Raw genomic sequence first — 11,481 nt, forward strand, 5'->3', positions numbered from 1 at the left:
AAGAGAATGCTGTGCATTTAGGGCTCTSTTCTGGAGGGTGCTCTCCAGGCTGGAAGCAGGGCACTGCAGAGATCCTGCTGTCTTTGGAAATGATGATCTCTGAGGCTGGCTTTCCAAGCACCCCAGTGAGCACACAGAGGAGGAAGGAGAGTGCTGGGATTTTCTGATTTTCTGATTTTGAGAATGCTCAGTGAGGTTATCTCCGTCTGCTCCGAACCAGTGCAGAGGGATTCCTTCTGCTGCTGCCTGTTCAGTGTTTGTGCAGAACCTGTTACATTCTCCTTAAAAACGGAGGGTTTATCTTTGATTTTAACCTTACCTTTAAACAAGATAAAAACAATAAGCCTATAATAATTTATCAGTGAACTTTAGCAAAACTGGTTAAAAAACGAATTCTCTTTGGCTCAGGTGCGTTCTTCAGACGTGTCCTGGTCTGACACCAGGAGGACTCTGCGCAAAGATCACCGCTGGGAGTCGGGATCCCTGCTCGAGAGAGAGGAGAAAGAAAAGCTCTTTAATGAACACATTGAGGCACTTACCAAAAAGAAGAGGGAACATTTCAGGCAACTTCTGGATGAAACTTCAGCGGTAAGAACTGTTGTTCAAATTGACAGTCTTTGTAGTCCACTGGGATTTTTCTTAYTCTTTTTTGTCCCACAATCTGATTGCTTTGGTTTTATTTCCAGGGCTTCTTTGCTTCACCACWCTCTTTTCTCCTTCATAACAAAATTTGTGCATTATGTTACCTTACCTTTTTATCTGGAGTGTTACTTWGATTGAACATGCAGTTAATTTACATATAAACTTCTAATCAGTAGTCTTTTCATCTTCTCTTTATTGCTTCAGCACTGAGTTATTTGATACTCTTCACTGTCTGGCTCTTTCAGATATTTAGGATGTTTGGCATGAGGGCCATCAGAATGGTCTTACCCATTCATCTGTTTTGATGTTCTGCTGAGCCTGAACTTTTACTCTGTTCATGCTGTGGACTCCATCCCAATTTCTGTGCATTTGGGRTTAGCGAGGTGTCCTCTTTTTTAGTTCTGTGCCAACTTAAGGCAGCTTTCATTTCACCTGGAGGTTTTTACCTGATTCTTAATGTATTATTTATTTTAGTTTAGAGGCAAGTTTTCTGCAGGTAATTTTTAACAACACATTAACATACRTAATTGTACAAGAAAAAGACTTTGGAAAGTAAATTATATTTGGAGGACCTTGATCTGAAAATGCAATCTCAAAATACAAAAGAAGAGTCACTATGTGAAATCAACTAGTTTTAAAAATACAAATGTAATAGTAGGAGTAATCAGAACCCAACAGTTAACAACTTTGTAGTGGACTTGGGATGTATTTGAAGGCCTCAGAGATTAGTAGTGTTTGCATTCCATATTCTTAGAACCTRCTCTACATTTAATTTACCTATTTTTGCTTTTTTTGAAAGATAACTTTAACATCAACATGGAAGGAAGTGAAAAAAATCATTAAAGAAGATCCAAGATGCATTAAATTCTCTTCGAGTGACAGGGTAAGTGGTTTGCAGCACTCTTGGTAACTTGCAATGTGGTGCAGGGTACAGAGAAGTGAGTTGGGGGCTGCAGCAGTGGCTTTTGCTCTGTGTGGACACCGGTGTTAGTAGTTACATAAATAATAATTTTATGGTAGTTATATAAATACAATTTTTAAAAACAAAGACTATCGAGCATAAGGAAAAGTGTAATTAACATGTAATTAATGCTGGTGTTCAGTTGCAGGAAGTACTGGAGCTGCAACCTGGGGTTTACATTTATCTTTCATCTTTCAGAAAAAGCAAAGGGAGTTTGAGGAATACATCCGAGACAAATACATCACTGCCAAAGCCGACTTCAGGACACTGCTCAAAGAGACCAAATTCATCACRTACAGGTGGGGAATGTGATGCTAGTGCAGGACTTGCCTTTTATTGTGCTTTGCCATACAAACAGCAGCAAACTGATGTCTGTTTTTTCCTAGCACAAGTTTAAGTTACTAGAGTCTTTYATGATGCTTGATGAACACAGCACAAGGTGTAGGGAACGAGCCTGTGKTTTTTGTGCCCAGAGCAGGGTTACACATGCCCAGTCCTAAGCTGACATGATGAATTTCCAGCTCAGAGGATGGCCAAGGCCCTGCACCTTTCCTGTCTGGCTGTCCWTGGCTCCCTGAGCTCCCTTATGGTGGGGCAGCCCCCCGGACACACCCCAGCAGTGACTCACCCTTGCTTTCAGATCCAAAAAGCTGATCCAGGAGTCTGATCAGCACCTGAAGGATGTGGAGAAGATCCTGCAGAACGACAAGCGGTACCTGGTGCTGGACTGCGTGCCCGAGGAGCGGCGCAAGCTGATCGTGTCCTACATGGATGACCTGGACCGGCGCGGGCCTCCCCCRCCCCCCACCGCCTCCGAGCCCACGCGGAGAACCACCAAATAGCTCGGGCTGCTCCTGAGCCACGGGTCTGTTCAATCCAAACGCTTGCATGAGCCATCTGTCAGGTTACACACATTCATTGCCGTGAATATATTCAAACATCTGAGGAGCAGAGGCAGAAGCAGCAATAGTGAACATAAAATGATCTCTGCGGGGGGAAACCAGCAACAACAAAAGCCCATGTTAAAGATATTTATGAGTTAATTGGAGCATGACTGATGAATGGGGGCTGTTTGGTGACTGCAGGGCCGTGTGTGTGAGGTGTGGGTGTCTGGTACCTGGGCTTTCCCTCTCAGCAGTGTCCTCCCTGTGATCCACAGGCTGATCCCATTGTGGTTTGAGCGCGCCCTCCATGTGTGCCACAGCWGCCTCCTGCTTCCTGCAGTCCGTGGCTGAGCTGGTGTGCTCTCATAGCTTAAATTATTGATCACTGACAGCCTGCTCTGGAAACACCAGTCCCAGTTCTCTGCTTCCACTCTTGTGAATGGAGCTAAATCCATTAAAGCCAGGGTTAGAACTGAGTGAAGAACAGGGACTCGGAGCCCAAACCAGGTTTGTTCACAAGCTGTTCTGTTCCTGCCCCCAGCCATCGATGTGCAGCAGTCAGGTTGCTCTGCCCAAGTGAAGTTCTGTCTRATAACTCTTGCTCGAAGCTGGAAATGCCAGAGGTGAGCGAGCAGGCCAGGACGGTTGTATAAACACCTTTTTATTTACRATAAAGTGATCTTTACATACTTCTGGATTAGACTGTGCATAATACCCCCTCTGGGCAATTCTTGTAAACTATACTCCTGTTTTGAATGTTAAACTTGTGTTTCTAAAGTTTAATTTTGAAATGTTGGGATTGTTCAGTTTATGTATTTGAACTACAATAAACCAACCCTTTTTATATATGGATTGTACAGGCCTAATCCCAGTTTCTGTTRGATTTTGTTGGACTTGTGAATGTATGAGTAAAACAAAGGACGGAAGTGATACTGCCTACGTTCTTGGCTGTGTTTGGCAGAACAGGGCCAGGGCAGTGAGCAGTGTGGGGTCAGCATGTGGGCAAGGTAGGTGAGCAGAGTGATTATTCCTGTTTCGTTCTTTTGCCTCTTGCTTAAATATGAGCCCTCTGTGGCCAAGCACTCCCAATGGGGCAGAGATTAAATCCAAGCAAGATTAACAAAGGGAAAGAAACTCAATTTAGGAAAAAAGCTGAATTTAGGTCTGCCTGGTGGAACAGYCAGATCCACCAGGATTCCAGGATGCACCGCACCCAGTGGGCTGGGTTCATGCTGTTTCAGTTGATTAAGGTCCTGCAGTTAATGTGAAGGAAAATGAGTGTCTGAGGAACATCTCCCTGACGGTACAGTCCGTGCCCTGCAGCTGCTAATTAGTGGCTGCTGTTGAAATTCATCACCAGGAACAGCCCCGAATGAGGGCAGGGATGGGCAGGGAGTGGCTGCCTTGCAGGGCTGTATCGAGCACTGGGGTTCCTCCTGTGCAGAGGGGAAGGAATCTCCAGGGCCCCATTACACAGTGCCCCACCCTGGGACATCCTCAGAGGGACCCAGAATCCCTGGCCTTGGGGACCCCTGTGATCCCTGATCAGCACAGCCCTGCCCCCCTCAGCCCAGAAGCCTCTGGACCCTGCAGAGCCATCCCTGCCCCGAGGCACAACAACATCCACTCCACACAGACACGTTTGGGACAACTTTACTTCTGACACCACAGCGCAGCCTTTCCTTACAGAACCAGAAAAAAGCATTTTCTTATAAAATGGTTCATTTACTCTTGCTATTTTATTTTACCATTTCATTTTAAAAAAGTTACTCCTKAAAGCCATCCCTTGGAATAAATCCGTAGCCAGTGCACTTTGTTTTTCCCTTGGGATGGCTSCTCCGAGAGCGGCGCGCAGGAGGTCCCCGCGTCCAACCAGCTCCGGGATTTTCCGTGCAGTCCGTGAGCTCTGGGGGTGTTGCAGTTCCTTTCCCAGGCTGGGACATGCCATGATCCTCATGGTGCCCGCAGAGAGGCTGTCCCAGGCCCTTGGTGATCGTGTCCTGATCTCTGAAGGCCGTGGGTGCTGGGAGTGCCCGCTGTCCCCACGGCAGCAGGGTCACCCTTGTGGAGCCACTGCCAAAGTGATGGTGCTGAATTTTGGAATTGACTTCATTTGCTTCTTGCTGCGGGAGCAGTTTTCAGATTTACAGAAAATCCAGTCAATCTGTTTTTTAYAGAACAGTTGCTCAAGTCAAGAGGGACCTGACCAATCTGCGGACCAGAAAGAGGCAGCCTCGCCATGCAAAGAGAAAGAGTTACTGGTTTTATTATTAGTATCACTGTTAYCATAATGGACTGCAGACAGCCTCTCTCTGACAGAGTAAGGGGCTAACAGCAATATACAGTTGGATTCTTTTTTAGGTCATAAATTAGCAACTGATACTTTATTTTTTAAAAAATTGAATAAATAAATAAATTAATTAAAAAAGAGAGAAAGAGACAGAGAGAGATACAGTCAGTCACSACATGCAAGAGCTCACAACAGAATGAGGAAAATGACCAAAGCAAAGCCCAGAACTGCAGCAGAGCCCAGGACTGGTTTGGTTTGCGATCAATGCAGGTCGGAAGCATCATTTATAAAGGTATTTCATATACCAAAGAAGGCACCACAGTATCTACAAAGCCAAATCCTCAGGAGGGTTCTGGGGGCTGGGGGGACCAGCCTGGCTGGAGCAGACACTCCTGGGGGTGCAGCACATACCCCCCTTCCCCCTTTAAGCTTGTCCACTGCAAAACTGAACTTTTTCATTTTACGTTTGGTTTTGCTGTCTCTGTTGGTAAAACACAAAATAATTGTAATAAAAATACAAATGTGGAAAATGGCAAAGGGAGGCAGCATTCCAGTCTTTAACACAACAGGTGGAATATTTCTGGGATCAGGTTTAAAGCAAGTGGAGTGGGACCACTGCCCCCAGAGCTGGCCAGGGGCCACGGTGTCCCTTCCCCTGCCMCATCACCCCCGAGSCATTGGCAGAGGGTCASTGCCACCCCAGCAGTGCCTGGGAACATSCTGAGGACATGGGGCAGCCAGGCCTGACACCCCACACTGCCCTGCAGCTCTYCCCATGTCAATCTGGTGTCTGGGGGTGTCCCCAAGGTGCCCCCGTGCTCCTCTGCACAACCGCAATCTGCAGAGCAGGAACCGACAAAGAACAGGAAGGAAAGGAAAACAAAAAAAGAAAGAAAGAAAAGGAACAGTTGAAACCATGTGTTTACTGGTGTCAGTACATGAGACTCCTAAAGAACACCTGGTCCTCCTAGTTGACCTTGTCCTGGAATATGTACAGGTTGTTGGTGGCTGCCACAGCGATGATGTTCTCAGAGGGGTGCCAAGCTGTGTGCAGGATCTTTTTGCTAAAGTCCAGACTGTCCACGCTGATCTCGTCTTTCCTGCGCTTGCCGCCCACGCAGACCTTGCGGGGTTTGAGGATGGCGCGGGGTTTGCTGTTCTCCCGCGACGCCTCCAGCGTCACATCGCGCTTGGTGTTGCGGTCGAACATGCGGAAGAAGTTGTTGTAGGAGCCGGTCATGATCACACTGGAAGGGGAAGGACAGGTGACTTTCACACCTTTTCAGAAGCAAACTGCTGGTGAGTGAGGGAGACTGAATATTCAGAGGCATAATGAGATTTGGGTAAGCTCTGGAATTTGGCTCAGGTCCAGCTGTGCCTGGACAGCTCACTGATGGCTCATACAGAAACCACGACAGTCCTGTCCAGGGCTCACACACTTCCTGCCACCCATCTTGGTGTGAGCAACACCTGGATACTCATTGTCCCCAGATTCTGGCAATCTGGACCCATCACCCCCTTCCTCCAGCTGTGGGTACCAGAGGTGGAACTGCTTCTGTCCAGSAGAGAGCAGGACCCTCGGACATCCCCACTTGTGTACAGTCCCTGTGACATCTCCTGACCCTGCAGCAGCCAAAGGCCAGGGAAGGGGCTGCCAAGGGCCTGAGGGGTCCCCTGGGCCGAGCCAAAGCACCCCGGGCTGAGCACAAGCACCCAGTGCAGCTCACCTGTCGGAGCCGTTCCACACGCACTCGAACTTGTCGAAGATGCAGTCGTTCTCGTAGAGAGAGCAGAGCTTGCTCCGCAGGTAATCGTGGACCTGTGGGGGCGAGGGATGGGTGAGGATCCTGCACTGACCAGCACAGCCCCACTGACCAGCACAACCCCACACTGACCAGCACAGCCCCACTGACCAGCACAGCCCCACAATGACCAGCACAACCCCACACTGACCAGCATAGCCCCACTGACCAGCACAGCCCCACACTGACCAGCACAGCCCCACTGACCAGCACAGCCCCACTGACCAGCACAGCCCCACACTGACCAGCACAGCCCTGCACTGACCAGCACAGCCCTGCACTGACCAGCACAACCCCACACTGACCAGCAAAGCCCCACGGACCAGCACAGCCCAGGACTGGCAGACCCAGCCCGGCTGACTGGGCTGGCACAGCGGGCACAGCTGGCACCAGCCAAGACAGCAGCAGTGGTCACTCTTTGGCCTCCTGTGCCCTCCCGCAGCACTGTTCTTCTCTAAGCCCCTCCAGCCCCGTTCCACAAGTGGGCAGTGCCAGGGGACAGCCCCGGGCAGGGGGTGACAGGGACAGGGCTCCCACCGGACCCTCCTGGCTGTCAGCAGCTGAGCGTCCCCTCCTCACTCACCCCCGGCCTCACTTGTGCCCACATTGAACAACTCTGTTTGCTTTCCACCATCTACAGGCACATAACTCTCACAGAGCAGGTGATTCCTGCCATTTGTGCCACGCAGAGAGTGGCTCAGGAGGGAACTCAGAGGGTGCCCAACTGCTCCTGGCTGTGCACACTCACCTGGTAGGTCTCGATGGGCCGGTTCTCCATGTTCAAGTCCCACACCTTGACAGTGAGGTAGTCCCGGGTCATGATGTACCTTCCACTGTGGCTGAATTTGACATCCGAGATTGAGGAGATGATCTCAGAGAAAAAYGACCGGTTACTCGGGTCTTCAGGCTCTTCAAAAACTGTGCAAGAGGAAAGAAGGAGCCCCAGCATCAGCTGAGGTAGGAGCTCCCTGTCCCAGCACACGGGACGCTCCGCGCAGGGAGCACTCGCACGATGCTCTGAGTCTGCAAACTCCCTCAGGTCAGCTCCTCACCCCAGGTCACAGATCACAGGAGCCTCAAATAATGTGGCTAAACAAACCTTCATAAGAGAACTGCCAAGTCAGAGCTGCCCCGAGCAGTGACTTCACCATCTACAGAAACCTGACASGATGAATCATGGCCTGCAGTTTTATTAAATATTGACAGTTATTAAATGTCCCTGTTGATGGATTTGTTCCAAAAGCCAATGTTGCTTTTCATTTTGAACTTGATGAACTGTCTCAGGTTTGACTCCCACATCTGCTGAACCACARGTGAGTGCAGCTGATGCTTGGGAGGGATGAAGGGAATCACTCAGGACATGTCACCAGAGGTCACAGTGAGAGGGAGGCACCACGGCCGCTGTGCTGCTGAGAGCTGCTGTGGCACCAGGCAGTGCCAAACAAAGGCAAATGCCAACAGCTTCTGCTACTCAAGTGTCAGGAAACTGAATTTTGTTAGCTCCTTAACTGTATTCTGATTTTCAACTGAGAAACAYTGTCACCAAGACTTGGAGCCATGGCCAGGAAATGCAGGAACACACCGGGTGCGTTTTGCTCAGGATTTAGGAAAGCTGCCATTCCATATTTCCCAGTCTCCTGCCAGCAATGTGAGCTTTCCTCTGTCTTCTTTACTCCAGGTCAAAAACAGGAATCAGACTGCAGCCATGGCTCAGCAGCCCAGAAGCAGCTGTTGGGGTGTAATTCCCCCCTGTTGCAGGAGCCCTAAACCCAAATTCAGCCAGGGGCTTGCTGGAAGCAGGATGTTAGTGGGGGGCTGCACTCAGTTCCACCCAGTTTGTGCATCTCGTTCTTGCAATGTGATTGCACTCAGAATACCAACAATCTCCTGAATTTCCCAATGGGATACCACTGACCACTTCCTGAATCAGACTCCCCCAAGAAGAGCAGACCCAGGGGTTTGGCTGCCCGGGCACAGTGCAGCAGCCCAGGGCTGTTCCACAGCTCACCGTCCCTGGGCCTGTGTCCAGCACAGACTGCTCAGCAGAGGACAGCTCATCGACACCCCCGTGATCCCCTGAACCCAAACATCGCCGTGCTCCACCGAAGGAGTGGGGCTGACTCGGGGGGAAGGTGCTCCCTTTGGGGACAGCCGAGGTGTGGCCATGGGCACGGCACACTGGGGGAGCAGGGGATCAGCTGGCAGGGCAGACCCGAGCCCAGGTGGGGCTCTGTACCCCCTTTTTTGCTCTCTTTGAAGCCAAGGGCCCAGGTGCCACACTCACACTTGGCGTGGCGGTCGCAGAGGGCGGCGGTGCGCATGTCACACAGGCGGATGGTGCCTTTGCTGCTGCTGTACACGAAGGTGTTGCAGTGGTGAGGGTGGAACTCGGCGGCCGTGATCACCTCCGTCAGCTCCTCCATGTTGGCCGGCTTGATGTCCACAATGTCTGGCAGGGATAGTCAAGGAGCACACACAGCCCAGCCCAGCCCAGCCCAGCCCAGCCCGGCCCGGCCCAGCCTAATCCATCCCAATTCATCCCAGCCCAGCCTAATCCATCCCAATTCATCCCAGCCCAGCCTAATCCATCCCAATTAATCCCAGCCCGGCACCAGCGCCCTGCTCTCCCACAGCCACATGCCATCACTGCCAAAATCCTCTCCATGCCTAAACCGTGCCCCAGGGATTTCTCAGCAGGAAGCACCAGATAAATCAGGGCAGTGATTCGTGYCCTGTGTTATCCTGATGTGGCTGCTAAGAGGGTGACTGGCACAGCCTCATTTATAGAGGGTGACTGTCACTGCTGCRGGGTGTAACGGGGACTGCACCGTTAGTGCTTCCATCCTCCCCAAGGCTCTGTCTCCTCTACCACCTGCAGATCCCACCAGACCCTGCAGGCAAATTCAGAAATGTGTCACCCACACAGCAGTGAGGCAGCAGCTCAATGCCAGCTGAGCCCTGTGCTGTGCAGGGAGCAGCTCCATGGCACTGCTGGATGCATCCTCTGGCACAGCCTGGCATCTCAGCAGCAGCACGGGCAGAGGTGACACTGCAGTGTCCTGGTAATGACACATGGCACTGGGGATCCCAGTGCTCTCTGCAGTCAGGGGCAGAGCGGGCAGCACTGTTTGGTGCTCCTGAACCCCACCAGCCTTGCCAGAGAGCAAAGCTCCTGCACTGAGGCACTACAAGTGGGTGTGGGGCCGAGCAAATACTGCCCACTGTCCCCATCCCCACAGGCATGGGCACCCCGGTTCCCGTGGGGCTGGACCTCACTGGCACCCAGGGCCATCTCCCACACACCAAAGGATACTAAAACTTTGATTGGTGATTTCAAAATTCCACAGGTTTATCCTCAGGTCATCSGCTGACATGTAGGTCTCATAGTCGCTGTTGACGGAGATGGAGTTGATGTGGTAGGTGTGAGCGTTGGCAAACACCCTCCGTGGAGTGGCCTCCACCATCAGGTCCATGGGCCGAAGGACGGGCACCTGCGGGATCAGGAGCAGAGTGTCACACCCAGGGACAGGGCCCAGCCAGCTGCTGGCACGGGGCACACACAGCCAGATCCCAGTATGGGGCACACACAGCCAGATCCCAGCATGGGGACTATCCCAACACACTGACACAGCCAGCACCCAGCATGGGGCACACACAGACAGATCCCGGTATGGGGTACACACAGCCAGCTCCTGGACACAGCCAGCACCCGGCACTGGGACTGCCCCACGGGACCCCACAGAGCTCTGGCTGCCGCTGCTTCTACCCACCCCCTCCTAACAGGCTCTCTCCAGGGAAACCCAAYGCCTTCCCAAGTGTATGACAGAAGGACAAGCAGACCCAAACCCATCTAATTTTGAGAGAAGCTCCAGGATGGTTCAAGCACAGCGAAGCAGAGAGAGCCCAGTAAACCAGGCTCTGATCCTGCTACAGCAACTACAGCTTTGAAACAAGAACAACCAAAAATCCTSTTSTGCCTCATTTCGTCACTGTCAGCCRGGATMTGAAATTCCAGGAGCATTTCTAACACAAATACATTTCTTGCCAGGTCAGCACAYTTTTTCTTTTAACTTTTTTGCATTTGCCTCAGTGAAGTGATGGAGGTAAGAGATGAGAAGGGACAGAGTGAGGGACACACAGCAGGGACAGAGGGAAGGAGCAGGAACAGAGCTGGGTGTGTTTGCCTTCAGAGGAATCAGCACAGCCCGGCCAGGGCTGGGGGATGCAGTGGAGACCACGGTGTGAGGAGTGGGGTCAGCAATAACTTTGGACACAGCGCTCTGAAGGGAACTGAATACACCAGGAATGTGTCAGTCCGTGCTCCTGCCTGCCACTGACTTGTTCCCTGCAGCTACCTCATTACTCCTGTTATCTGTCTGCTGCCTGAAGACATTTCCCGTGGCTGCAGAGGTGGGGACAGGAGTGACAGCCAGCTCGAGTGACACAGAGCACTGGTGCTGCCAGCTCAGAGCCTGAGCCTAATGTGACGAGCCTGCCTGCTAATTCCACCTGACACAGGCAATGATGCATCGTTTGTGCTGACGGGTTCTGCTCAGCCTGCTGGGACCTGGGACAGCAGCTCGTGTCTGCTCTGGGACCACAGGGACTGCCTGTCAGTGTGACATCAGAACACAATGGCTGAGCAAAGAGAAAGGGTCCATGGCTACAGTGGGCATGGAAACAACGCAGCCAGGGCTGGGGCAGGGATCCTGCTCAGCAAAATGATCCTGTGCAGCCCAGCACAGTTTGCAGTCACACCCTGGGCTGCCTCCAGCAGTTCCTGTCCTAGTCCAGGCAATCCAACACCATGGTGCCTGCAGTTCCTGGTGCCCCAGCACAATTCCTGCTCATTCCTACAGGGCACTCACACACAACCACAGAGCTGCCACAAACTCTTAACCA

The 11,481-nt window shown here is 51.6% G+C and overlaps 2 protein-coding genes across 2 annotated transcripts in view; one reads left to right on the forward strand and one right to left on the reverse strand.

Annotated features, from left to right (window-relative positions):
- The window catches only part of LOC130586973 (transcription elongation regulator 1), a 17,089-nt gene extending 13,756 nt beyond the window's left edge, over positions 1-3,333 (forward strand). Inside the window, exons 11-14 of the mRNA XM_057387912.1 lie at positions 409-588; positions 1,442-1,525; positions 1,802-1,902; positions 2,244-3,333. Coding sequence (XP_057243895.1) covers positions 409-588; positions 1,442-1,525; positions 1,802-1,902; positions 2,244-2,445 — 567 coding nt within the window. The 3' untranslated portion in view covers positions 2,446-3,333. The remainder of the gene's footprint in view (positions 1-408; positions 589-1,441; positions 1,526-1,801; positions 1,903-2,243) is intronic.
- Positions 3,334-4,130: 797 nt separating this feature from the next.
- On the reverse strand, positions 4,131-10,067 carry LOC130586974 (serine/threonine-protein phosphatase 2A 55 kDa regulatory subunit B beta isoform). The gene is made up of 5 exons (XM_057387913.1): positions 9,893-10,067; positions 8,864-9,028; positions 7,328-7,497; positions 6,505-6,596; positions 4,131-6,024 (listed from the first exon to the last, which is right to left on the reverse strand). The coding sequence occupies exons 1-5, from the start codon at positions 10,050-10,052 to the stop codon at positions 5,745-5,747; spliced, it is 867 nt and encodes a 288-aa protein (XP_057243896.1). The 5' UTR covers positions 10,053-10,067; the 3' UTR covers positions 4,131-5,744.
- Between the last annotated feature and the right edge of the window lie 1,414 nt (positions 10,068-11,481).

This window comes from Malurus melanocephalus, unplaced genomic scaffold (genome assembly GCF_030028575.1).
Source record: "Malurus melanocephalus ecotype Western Australia unplaced genomic scaffold, MMel_1.1 scaffold_1435, whole genome shotgun sequence".
NCBI classification, from domain to species: Eukaryota; Metazoa; Chordata; class Aves; order Passeriformes; family Maluridae; genus Malurus; species Malurus melanocephalus.